The sequence below is a fragment of the Acanthopagrus latus genome, chromosome 21 (genome assembly GCF_904848185.1).
Source record: "Acanthopagrus latus isolate v.2019 chromosome 21, fAcaLat1.1, whole genome shotgun sequence".
Lineage (NCBI taxonomy): Eukaryota > Metazoa > Chordata > Actinopteri > Spariformes > Sparidae > Acanthopagrus > Acanthopagrus latus.
The window spans coordinates 10,432,335-10,445,091 of NC_051059.1; the positions used below are offsets into that span (position 1 = coordinate 10,432,335).

The window sequence follows — 12,757 nt, forward strand, 5'->3', positions numbered from 1 at the left end:
GAGGAAAAATACTTTTATTCCTCTACATTTATTGATAACACTTTGACTGAAAATAAATAATTGTAATACAAATTCAATTCACCCTCATTCTTTTTGAGCAAAACAGAAATTGGCCAAAAATATCATTAATAAACAGACACTGATTCCTTATCTTTTCTCTTCACAAAGACCAGATACAGCAGAAAAGGCTGCAAGGAGGAGGCACTATGGTTATTCTGCTGAGAGGGGGTGCATTTTAAAAAATTCGCATTTGAATGACATTAACTTCTACCAAAGTAATATTTTACCATTTTTATCTTTACTTTTACTCAATTGTGCCTTTTACTGTACTGTTCTGTTTACAGCACCATAAACAAACTCACTGCCTTTTATTAACATGTTAGTCTGATAAATGTGCACAGGAGCTGTAGTCCTAACTGGGCTGTAGTATGACTGTGAAGAAGTGTTTTTAGGCCATGACTTCTCCTCCGGGACAATATTTCATTAAGCCTGAAAACTGGCAGACCTGTGCGATCCAGTTTGCGGTGCTGCACTCACGCAGCCTGATTGGCTGCGGGCAGGTTGACACAGTTTCCCCGCCTCGCCGCCTCCCCGCGCAGCTGGAGCGGGTGTTGCTCGGAGCCTGTAGGAGCCAGCAGGTGGAACTCTACTGTCTACCGGCTGTGTCCGGCTGTTGAATGCGAGCCGCCGGCTGGATGAGGAGCAGAGAGCCCTGACACCACCATCACCATCACCACCACCTCCACCAGCAGCAGGACGTGCAGGCTGCTGCTTCTCCGGCCGGAGATGGACACACGCGGGACCGCGGTCACATCTGTCACCGAGGTCAGCGGCTCTGCCTCCTGCGGGTTGTGACTCTTCGGTGGTCCGCAGAGGTGATCGGTAAACTCCGGTGGCCGTGCCGGGGCAGGACGGGACGGGACGGACGGTGTGCGGGCTGCAGCAGGGCTGTGTGCGGTGCCTTGCGGTGAAGAAGAAAAAAAAAAAAAAAAAGCTCCCCCACGGAGAATAAAGCATCTGGTCGCTGAGCCTGGAAGAAAGAGGAGAGCAGGACAGCAACAGCAGCTCCAGCGCGGAATTACTGTCTGACTCACCGAGGGGTTTACACCGACATGGGGTAAGTGTGTCTGTGGCTGTGTGGCATTGACTTAATTAGGCTCCAAGTGAAAGCTGAGAGCACAGAGTTGTTTTTTTTTTTAATGTTCAAATTTTGTGCACCAACACTTGTGAGGTTAATGGAGGCACTGCTTCAACTCTCTTTGTCTGTAGAAAAGAAGCCTCAGTCACCTTGTAAGATGTATCCTCACCACAGAGAAAGGTAAGATCATTTCAACCTCGGTGTGGACAGTCTACTGGCTTTTGTTCCTGCATGACAGCCACTGCACATAAACTAATACATACATTAGTTCAGTTTAATTCATGAACAAGGTAAAGTCAGCCTTAACTTGATTAAAGTAAACCCATCATTTAAAACAGCTGTCATGCTGGCACATCTGGAGCTATGCTGCAGTTTCTTTGTCAAACGGGTTGTTTCCAGACAGGATGAATCTGTTAAATTAAGCCGATCGTCTTCTGCAATGTTTTCCCTCGGAGTCCTCAGATTATTTGATCCATAATTCTCGGCAGTGACTCTGCCTTGGCTGCTTTTATTGTGGTTGTGCCAAAGAAAAGCACCCAGGAGGATCATGGCAGGCATTCGAGTAAAAGGTTCACTCTTTCACAATTAAGGCAAAGTCTTTCATGGGATTTGTAAAATGTGTGCGTAATAGCGACAGGAAATCAGATATTGTTGGAACTGCTGTCTTCTGGATTGATTATTTACTTCCTCAATTCAGTCAGTCTTTTCCAGTGTTTACCGTCTGTGTGTAAAGCAGCTTGTGGATGCTGTTAGATTGTGGGAGGAATTAGTGGGGTTATTCATCCCGAGGTGCCGCCCCTGACCTCCATCCAGGCTCTGTAAGGCTCAGATACCCCCATTAAGCCCTGCAGGCCACAACCATCTGCTGAGGATGAAGGTCGAGCATCTGAACACCTTGAGAAGTGAGAGTGTTGACCAGCTAACAAGCATACACAGAGAAACTTGAGCACACACACTCACACACACACACACACACACACGCTGTTTTTTACCACCAGCCTCAACAACAATTTTCACACACAGAAAGGTGCGACTGTCGACAGACACACACACACATGCTGCCCACAGTCCTCGGATCATGTAGGCTTCACTGTGTAATGTCTATAACAAGGTTGCAGGTGATCATCAAAGTGAGTGACGCCTTTTTGTGCGTCCTGCATGTTGTTCAGCGTGACAGTCGTTGACCTCACTAGATGTGAAATGGGCCTCCATAAACTTACATTTAAGACCAAGACTTTCAGTAATCAGTCAGTTGATGTTAACTCCACAGCTATTCACATAACTAAATGGTGGTTGAAGTTATTCAAAATTCAAAGTCAATTCAAAATAATGTGAACAACAATAAATCTAAAACCATAGAGTTTTGCGGTGGTTTGCCAGACGAGATGAGCAATTTGAAGATGTCAACTTGTTGTTTTCAGAGATTGTGATTGGCGTTTTTTCACTCCTCTCTGACATTTCACACACCTAGCTTGGGTTGCAGTGGTGCGTGATTCTGGTCAAAGAAACATTTGCAAAACTTTACTTTAAGTATATTGAAAGAAAAATGTGTTATCTTTGAAAAGCAAATGAAGCTACGCAGTATAATAGTCTTCTTTTGTCACACCGTGGTATACCATATAAACAGTACACTGCTGCAACCCTACACTTAATCAAGGAAATAATCATCAGAATGTCAAGAGAATAATTGATGAGGTAACTAATTGTAAGTCAGAGCTCTATTTGTAAGAATAAATGTGTGTATAAATAGTTTTAAGTTGTGTCATTCATACATTGTGGCATGTAAACCCGCCAGCATCTGATGCATTTGATTCCTATTATCTGAATAGCCAACATACAGTTTAATGTCCCAGGAGATCTCAAAACAGTGGAAATGGAATAAAAAAACAAACCAATTCTTAGACATCATTTTCCTCTAATGTCACGTGGAGGGTGGCAACACTGGGATTATATCGTGCTGCTGTACTTCAGGCTGCCGATAGAAATGTTTAACTGTAAATGTAGGAAATCTGACAAGTTGTTATTTCATCACTACCTGACTGATCAGCAAATGAAAAGATGGTGGATTGTGAAAATCTGGAGGGGCATATTTCAATGTAACACATTTGATAGCCTGTTAGCTAACGCTAGCATTGAACCATTTTCTATCTAATGTAACTGTTTGACTACATCGAGTGTCTTTCCCCCCTGAGCTGAGATTAATGTGTCCTAGACACGTGAGAATAATTTACGTCGTATTGTGAAACATTTTCAAACAGCTGCTGCTTTGCTGTCTGTTACAAGGTGGCTGAATGCTAATGTTAGCTGTTGTCCTGCAGGCAGCTAACCAGATATAAAATATGTTGTTTTAATTTGAATACAGCTCAATATGCCTCCAGATTTTAACTATCCATCATATTTTCAGTCGTTGATAAATCAGGAAGCTATCACATTATAATAATTTGATTCCCCAGTGTTGACCCAGCAGTATGACATTTGAGCGTCCTACCCTGAGAGTCATCAGAGGAAAATGGCGACCATGTGACAGTTTATTGCTTTTGCGATTGCTAAAATTGTTGTGTGTTTGTGTGACTTTTACTCTGTGACAATAGTGTTCCAGGAAAAAGCCACTTGAGGGGCATGAAGTATGAAAAGGCAGGGAATGTCCAACAAAAGGTGCTGTTGAACTGCATTATGGGAATTGTAGGATTCTGTTTATTTGAAGCTTGGCTCATTCTAGGAGATAAAAGTCAGGGTATCTTGACTTTTTTGCCATCAGATAAGATCATTGTTGTTGTGATCCAACTTGGCGGAATGGCTTTAAGTTCCGTCTTTTGGCATAAGGAATTAATTGTTTGCCTGCTTGCCCTCTTCTTCACCGGCACCAGATGGTTGATAGCACTGTCTACATAAACAATGAGCTTTACTCGGAGCAACAACTCCTTAACCAAAGCTCTATATCCGATTCTTCTTACATGACGGTTGAAACTGGAGCATAAATCTCACCCGGACTGCTCTCATCCCGGTGTCTTGTCCCAGTCAGACCTCGGATCAGTGTATTAGCGTCTGCGGCAGCGGATCCACCGACAACAGGGAGGATTAGTGTGTGATGAGAAAGAGAATTATAGTGTTGGTTATAATCAGACCGGAGTGGGTCAGCCGTCGAAATGCCACCATTCATATCAACATCATTACAGTCTGTCTTCGGAGCCATGTAGTCTTTCTTTTTTTCATTGTCGTCTCCTACGGTGAGAAACACACAGAGAGACCATTACTGGATTTGTGTGTCACTAATGGGGTCAGATATAAATGTGCGATGACTGGCCAGAATACTAGTGTTCTACTGGGAACAGCCGCTGCAATATACAATGCTGCATAGAAACTGAAGTGTCCTGGTTTTTACCACTTTGAATCTTCTTTTAGGCAATGTTCTGGTGAGAGGGAGAAAGTGATGAAGAGCAGCTTCTCTTAGTGTCTTTTATTATGAAGGTCTATACTGTCAATATTGTCTGCACCAAAAAACATCGGCTTTTGGTTTATAATCCCTCTGCCATTTGTTGTATGATGGGATGGACGGTGAGATCATCTTTAGATTTTCTTTATTCTTTATTGTTTGTTTGGCATTGATCTGTGACCCTGTCAATGATTTCTTCAGTAGCAGGTTATTTGTGTTGTTAGATGTGTTAGCAGAGCGGCTGCAGGGCAAAACTAAGGTCCCACCTGCTTCAGTTGTACTTTGTGTTTAGTACTAGTAAGCAAATGTTAGCATGCTAACAGGCCAAAGCACACAATGGTGAGTGTGGTGAACAAACATTACACATGAGCATTGTCACTGTGAGCAGGTTAGCATTCTGACGTTAGCATTTACCACACAGCTGGAACGGCCTTCCAGGTTCGCTAGCAAGTTACTGTGGTTAACTTGGTGTTGCCCGTACATTAGCGTCCCCACTAGAGACTTCCACCAGGGTGATTGGCTGAGTTCCTGTTTTAGCCACCAACTTGAATATGAAAAGTCAGGTTAATGGTTAAGGTTTAGGTTAATGTAAGGTAATGGGAAAAAGTATTTATGGGCCCCTGTAAATAATGTGAGATTGTAATGACACAGATTGGCCATTATGTCAAATATCTTGAAAGCCAGGAAGAGCTTAAGGCTTTGATGCCATTTTTTGTAGTGGCCAAACTGTGTAATTACATCGTTATGTGACGCAATAAGGACCAAAACCAGTTTTTTCATACGTTGTAACTGGAACTGTTATTTCTGGTGAAATCTGGAAAGTCTAGAAGAGCCACATGGTTAAATTATTTGCACAGAGAGACTATGGGCTGCACAACATGGAAGATCTGGGTATGTTCATACCCAAGAAGTTGAGCGTTTTTGGCCTCAAAGCAGCACTGAGCTTTTATAGCAGCAGCTTTCATAGGAAGGAATGGGGCTCCGCCTCCAACACTGTGTCCAGGTTTGATATACCATCCTTGGGCCTGCAGAGTCCACCATGCTTTTCCACCATGTTTCTACAGCAGCCCAGAATGGACAAACAAAACACTGATTCTCGGGCCTTTCGTGCTTTTTCGTTATTAGCAACAACTGTAGGGGAGGTGAGATGAGGAGTGGTCAGTTGGTTGCAGTTTTCAGTGCCACTTAATCCTACACGCTGGACTTTGACACCAACAGAGTGTCTGCATTAACTTTAGTGACTCTGCGATTCAGTTTGACACATCATTTTTAACTTTCATATTTCATACTTTATTTTCTACACCATGCTGTTAATGTACTGACTGGACTTGGGAGTGAAACAGCGAGAAAGACCTTTAGCAGTCTTCACAGTATTCATACCCCATGACAGTGGCTGAACCACCTCCCAGCACTACGGACTTTGTTGCTTTGATATATTTACCTCGTATCCAGGATACATCCCTGCAAATACTGGCAGCAGCAGCGCAGAGCAGAGGGTGGAGGGTGAGCGACTCGGGAGAGGGTTCAGAGGGTTTTCAGTCAGCATCATTTGCCAGCTAAGTCGCAGCCCTGTATGGCTGGTGAATGACGCAGGAAAAGTGTGGGAGAAAGCCAAAGGATGATTCTAACATCTGTCCCTAGATGGCAGAGGGACAGATGGACATTACTATTATGAAAACAATGAGGGATTTTCTTTTTAAACACGGGGGGGGGGAGTTGCATGACAATGACATTTTAATGGAGGTCTTTTTTAAAAACATGCAAGAAGCTTTTTGTGTTGTTTTTAACATTTTAAGATGTCCTACTCTTCCCTCAAAATTAACAACAATACAGTCAGTCACTCTAAAACCATTATTAATAGACTGTGGAACAGTTTGTGTTTAAACATCCCTGTGTTTCCCTGCCTTTCAGGGAGCAGCCGATCTTCAGTGCCCGGGCCCATGTTTTCCAGATCGACCCAAACACCAAGAGGAACTGGATACCCGCCAGCAAACATGCCGTCACTGTGTCCTTCTTCTACGATGCCAATCGCAACGTCTACCGCATCATCAGCGTGGGCGGGACCAAGGTGAGGCGGAAGAAACTGGTAATGATGGCGATAGTATTGACAGCAGAAAATCAGTTTCAGTGGATTTTACATACAGAATTAAATGAATTGTGTCTGTTACTGAAGGGAGCTCTGTTTGACGCGAGGAAGATGTCGACCTTGGCATCAAAAGAGGTTTTTTCAGTGTTCTTAACAAAGCCACGGCAGCTTCACATTGATTTTCCTCTTCAATAACTGTCCTCCTACCAGAAAATCTGTAAGGTTAAGACACATGTAGTGAACCAAATCCTTGTGGGTGTCAGCGACCCAGCAGCCAGAGCGTCCTTCTCGCAGGCTTGTGGATTTAGATTACGATGAAGAGGCCATATTCATCACTGGGGGTGGGGGGGTCTATCTGATCTCTTCTTAGCACCTCTGCTCTGACCCACATTTCTGCCTCCCATAAGGCTGTGCGGGGTGGCAGTTGGTCGCTCGGCAGCCCAATCATGCCAGGACTGGTGTGTGGCTCTGGAATAATCTTTACTGTCGCTGCTAACGTCCAACATGTTATGTCAGTCATGTCAGCAGCGCAGAAATGCAGAGCGTAGGATTCATGTAATCGTTTGTTTGGAGGCAGAGGACCAAAAAGCTTCCACCTAAGCTGCCGTTTCCCTGCAATTCTGGGATTTTAAATCAGTTCCATTATTGTAAGCCAGGAGATGACGTAAAAAGGTTTAGAAATAGGTCCACTTTAATGTGTTTTTTTCTCGTGTGCTCAGGGGGAGAGAGGTGGCTTCGGCCACTTCCCTGTGAGTGAGGCCTCTGCTCTGAATCTGCGTATAAGCACCTGAGACGTGGCAGAGTTTTCCTTTTTACTCTCATTTAAGGGAAACAGAAAGACAAAGAACCAAAATGTCTCAAGGGAGGAAGGGCTTGAAAATCTCTCTGGAAAGTTAATGCACCTCAAATGTCACAGACGATGTCCTGTTTTCCGGCCAGCATGTGAAGCATGAAGTGTCTCAGTGTTGACAAGGCTTATGTTGGTGCTCCGTTCAAATAATGACATAGAATTACTAATAGAAAAATGAATGATTAAACGTTTCAACAATAGTTTTTGTTCATTTACTGCTGCACAATGCAAAAGGAGAAATGATATATACAACTGTTTAAAAAATGTAAATGCTCATACAAAATTCTAGATTTATTTTTAGGTTAATACTTTTATTTTGGGTTCCTACTAGAATAGGTTTACATGTTTTAATGCTCAAAAACACATCAGTTGTCTCAAACTGTCCAGTGCTGCAGGACTGTATTCCCTCTGTCTGAAACGCTCTGTCTCATTTAGTTTTGCCTGTCTCTTTGATCTTCATCTGAACTTTCTGCTCTGTTGCATCATCTTTGTTATCTCTGCATCTGCAGGCAATCATCAACTGCACGGTCACACCCAGCATGACATTTACCAAGACGTCCCAGAAGTTTGGGCAGTGGGCGGACAGCCGGGCCAACACCGTGTACGGTCTCGGTTTTGCAACAGAGCAACAGCTACATCAGGTAAACTAACCCAAAGTCAACAGAGGTTAAAGCTTTGAAAAGTGTATTTCCAGAGGCCTAGCAGTGCTGCATTATTAATGTCTCATTACCTGAAACAGTTCATCACTTGTCCTCTTTTGAAAAGTTCTCAGATAAGTTTAAGGAGGTGAAAGATGCTGCTCGTCTGGCACGAGAGAAGTCGCAGGATAAAGAGCTGGCCAACACTGCGCTCACCATCGCTGCTCCTCAGGTGAGCTTTACTCTTTCAGAGAAAAGAAAAAATAAACGTGAACGTGAAAGTAGAGCAGACCTCTGCAGGCCTCAGGCAGGACATGTAAATGTGTGTGCAAAGTTTGTCATGATCTACAGAAATACCCAGTGATGAGTTTTTTGGCATGTTTGGGGAGACACGGCGAGCGGAGGCCAAGGTTAGATGAACGCACCTCTGCAGCTATTAGACAGGACCACTGTGATTAAAACAAAGGAGGGATGGAGAGAGAGAGAGAGAGAGAGAGAAAAGAAAGGCAAGAGAAAGATGAGCTGGGTCACTTGTCTCGGAGGGAAGAGAAACTGAGGGAAACTAGGACGATGGTAAAATTATCCCGTGCCGCTCAGCAGTGCACCATATCCGCATTTTGTACCTTCTGCTACCGAGAGGCCTCAGCAAGGTAATGATGAATATGTAGTCAGCTCAGGACTTTTTCTGATCAATAGAGTATAATTACCCCTCAGTTACATCTGCTTGGTCATGAGGAACATGCCCATTTCCTTTTAATTCTACGGCTGAACAGATCCCAAGTGATGTCGCTCACTCCACGTCTCCATCGATTTAATGAACACATTAGAGCGGCCAAGGCTCGAGAAAATTGCCAACCTTGTCAATTAATTGCAGCCAGTCCTTGCTAAGTAGCGCTGCGCTGCGTAACTGATCACACAGCTAGGTTTGCTCATGGTTGTGATGTGTCTGAAAAGGTCATGACGTATGTAGAGCTTTGTGATGACTTGTTTCTTTGTCCATTTTACCCACCTGATGGATTCCTGTAGTTCTCCCAGGTGAGTCTGCCGCTGTTGTGTTTTTTTGGCATGGCACAAAAAAGAAAGTCTCTTTTCTTTCCCGGTGCCCAGGATAAAATGCTGGCGGTTCATTTTTTCTGCAAACCACTGATACATTCACAGGCTATGCACCATGCTGACATTTGTCACATGTCATATCTGGAGGTGGTGGTGACCGCTGTTCAACACACCATTTCAACATTTGGAAGCGCGACACCGCCAGCTTTTTTTAAAGAAGGCACTGAGAGCATTTTCAGCTGTGTTTGTGCTGACTAAAGCAAGTTCTTTAAGCAAAAACAGAACCTTTTCTAACATTGACTGAGTGGTTTGGGTGCCTAAACCTAACCAGACCACGAGGGCAGTGTAGTCACAACTGTGTCTTGCAGAAATATGAATTGCCAACATTTATTCGGGCGCCTGGGTTGGCAAATCTTTCTTGTCCTTTCTGCCTGTCTTTTGTATTTACTTATACCTGCCTGTACTTCTCCTGTCTGAATAATCAGTGTGTTGCTGTAATGTCAGTGTGTGTGTGTTTTTATTAGTGGAGTCCATTTACTCATGTGTTTCTCAGGACCTCTCGGATGAACTCCAGTCGCCTCCGGTGATGTGTGTGAACGGGCCGGAGGACAAGCTGTTCCGCAGCCAGAGCGCCGACATCACCCTGTCTTCTGAGAAGGAACGCATTAAGAAGATGCTCTCTGAAGGGTGACTGAGATATGCGCACACACACACACACACACACACTCACAAATACACAAACACACATTGACAGAGTGGAAGCTCAGGATATCACAAAAACGTTTTTCTTCTTCTTCTGAGTCCAATCTCAGCCTCTGTTCAAACACTTCACTGCTTCGATAAGAATCCCTTTGTGAAATGCTTGTTCTTGTGTCTGTGTTAAGAATCTGGTTTCAGCTTGGTGGTTGTGAGTCTACTAGGTTTGTAAATATCTTGCATTGTAGACTCAAGACTTTCGTATGTGTATGTATGTACTTATGTATGTACAATGTATATGAGTCTATTTCTGTTTCTTACCTTTTTGTTATGTTGTTTCTTTTTTACTTTGGCTGCTGTGACAAAGAAATTTCCCCATTTGCAGGACAGTTAAAGGAATTCTGAAATGATGATTTAATGCATTTAATTTAAGTACTTCATTGTGAAAATTACAACGATGACGCTGGTTTCCAAAATGCAGTTTGGAAAATCAAACAAGGTTTTTGGTTGACTCTGGACAGTTATTCCGACATCATGTCTTAAATTCACACATTTACGACGATTTGATCGATGCTGTTAATTTCACTTGAGCGAGGTAATCCATTAGCCGAGTATTAACAAGGTTCTCATTTTTTGGGTCAATTACAGTTTGACGTCATTCAATTTGCTTTCGAGGAACTGAAGAGTCCATTATTGAGCCGCTGACTAATGCATGACACCAAGTAAGGCTTGGCTCGTGCACATCTCCTCATCCAGTCCTTTGAGCCACCCACAGTGCTTTGATATCGCACAGTTCAATTATTAGACAGGAAGCTGCTCCTGAGTGGTTACTATGGTAAACTGTTGCCATGGAGCAGCCTCAAGATTTGTAGCTGTAGAGAGACGAGCAACGCTGAAGCATCGGGGATGAACGCAGAGTCTGATCTTTTCTGAACATTGAATCAAAACTGTTTGAAATTCATACCATTTAATGATTAATGTGTCTGTAATAAACTGGGTAGAGGCTTGTTTTACTTAAAATGAATCTATAATATTTGGGGGATTATATATATTGTTGATGCAGTCTCAAGTACATGAAAGAAGACTCTGTATGCCAAATACACTTGACGATCAACTCGTTCAAAAATCACGTCCATTATCTTCTACTTGTTTGTTCCCTGATGTTCTCAAATTACAAATCTGATGATCCACCACTGTTAGAAATGTGTCACTACTTCAATTTCCTTTTTTAAAAAAGGAGGAAAAAAAAGTAGTCCTTCAATGTCACATTCAGTCTTTTGAGGAAGACGACTTGAATCCAACCCTTCCGGGATAAGAGGATTACTGTGGGAACAGTTTGATCTCGTTGTTTGCTCTCGGAGCATTTTAATGAGTGTATCTTTGCTTTGTTGTAAGAGCTGTGAAATGACCTTCAGTCTGGGCAGTAGGAGTGATGCTGCAGGCTGCAGTCCTCTGTGTAGCCCTGTTAAACACTGTAGTAGTGGCTCACTGCTTGTGTTAACCAGGCCAACACCGCGGCGTATTGCAGTGTTTTACTCTGACTGAAACAGTTCAGCAGTTTGGGGTTAGGGGCTTTCTAGCCCACCAACTACACAAAACATGTTGTCACATTTCATACAAACAGAGACACAGACACTTCGACGTGTAGCTGGGGACATCTGGGAATTAAACCAACGACCATCTGCGTAGTACACAACCTGCTTTACCTCCTGAGCCACGGCCGCCCTGTTCATTCTTGACTTTTGAAAGAAATCTGTGTTCTGGAGCTGCCCATCGTATCATCCTCATCAGCAGATGCATTTTAGCTCAAAATACGTAGAATAAGCATTTAAAGTGGATTATAGGGAATCATCCGTTGTGAAATTCTGTGCCAATAGCCGATGTTTAAAATACCAATTTGGCCATTTGCCCATGTTTTTGTTGTTATTATGTGTTGCAAATTAAGAAATCGTTACCATAAAAAATAACTTAACTTTTTTAGTCATTTAGCCCTTCATAACACTGTTCAAAAGAGCACAAACACAATCATTCAAATTCATGAAACAACCTTTAATGTAAACTTCCTCCTTTAAAAAAAAAAAAAAAGATTACTCCTTCAGAAGCCTTTTTATTCTGCTATCAATCTACCCACTTATTCATAACAATTTTTAAGTATGTACTTACATAATCTAATAAACTGATGGCACAGGATTGTGCGTGTGCAAAACTGATGTCACACAAGAGAAAAACATCTGCCAGATTGGGCGACTGCAGTCAACAAAGTACATATCAACACATGTATCAGTGCATCCCATGCACATTAACACAAGGCTTGTATGTACAGTGTTATAATATCTAATCTGTGTCGCTGGTTTACAATTTTGCGTTTCTGTCTTTCAGGTCTATTTGTGAGATGAACCTGGAAGCCGAGCTCTTCACCCTGCAGGACAGCAACTCCAAGCTGGTGGCAGCTTTGCATGAGGCCAATGCTAATGTGGAGCAGTGGAAGAAACAGCTGGCAGCGTACCAGGAGGAGACGGAGAGGCTGAGGGACCAGGTGAGCCTCCACTGTGTTCAGTCTGACTCTCAGGTACGGAGGACACTGTGAAGATGCTCCGCTTAATTGAGCTTAGCCTGAACACTGAACATCGAGCCATTTTAGAAACATGAATTCAGATGTCCGCGTTCAAAACAACCGGAAAACAACAACCACAGAATTACTCAGAGCAGCATGAAGCTGAGCTGCTTCATTAGAAGGTTTTAGAGTGTCCGTACTCCAGCAGAGTGAAGATGCAGGAGCGTGCTGCTGCTCTCACATCCTCCTCATGCACGCTTACTTCTAAATTTAAAGGTGATTAAATATGTCTTGTCACATATTAAATTA

At 43.1% G+C, this 12,757-nt stretch overlaps 1 protein-coding gene across 3 annotated transcripts in view; it reads left to right on the top strand.

The window, feature by feature from the left end:
• The first annotated feature begins 180 nt into the window (after positions 1–180).
• Positions 181–12,757, top strand: part of LOC119011159 (homer protein homolog 3) — an 18,171-nt gene continuing 5,594 nt past the window's right edge. Inside the window, exons 1-8 of one of the 3 annotated variants that reach the window (XM_037084076.1) lie at positions 181–1,117; positions 1,270–1,318; positions 6,483–6,639; positions 8,017–8,148; positions 8,273–8,377; positions 9,172–9,180; positions 9,773–9,885; positions 12,274–12,430. In XM_037084076.1, coding sequence (XP_036939971.1) covers positions 1,296–1,318; positions 6,483–6,639; positions 8,017–8,148; positions 8,273–8,377; positions 9,172–9,180; positions 9,773–9,885; positions 12,274–12,430 — 696 coding nt within the window. In that variant the 5' untranslated portion in view covers positions 181–1,117; positions 1,270–1,295. Of the gene's footprint in view, positions 1,118–1,269; positions 1,319–6,482; positions 6,640–8,016; positions 8,149–8,272; positions 8,378–9,171; positions 9,181–9,751; positions 9,886–12,273; positions 12,431–12,757 lie in introns of all 3 variants that reach the window. The other 2 variants (XM_037084077.1, XM_037084075.1) reach the window with 2 other exon arrangements.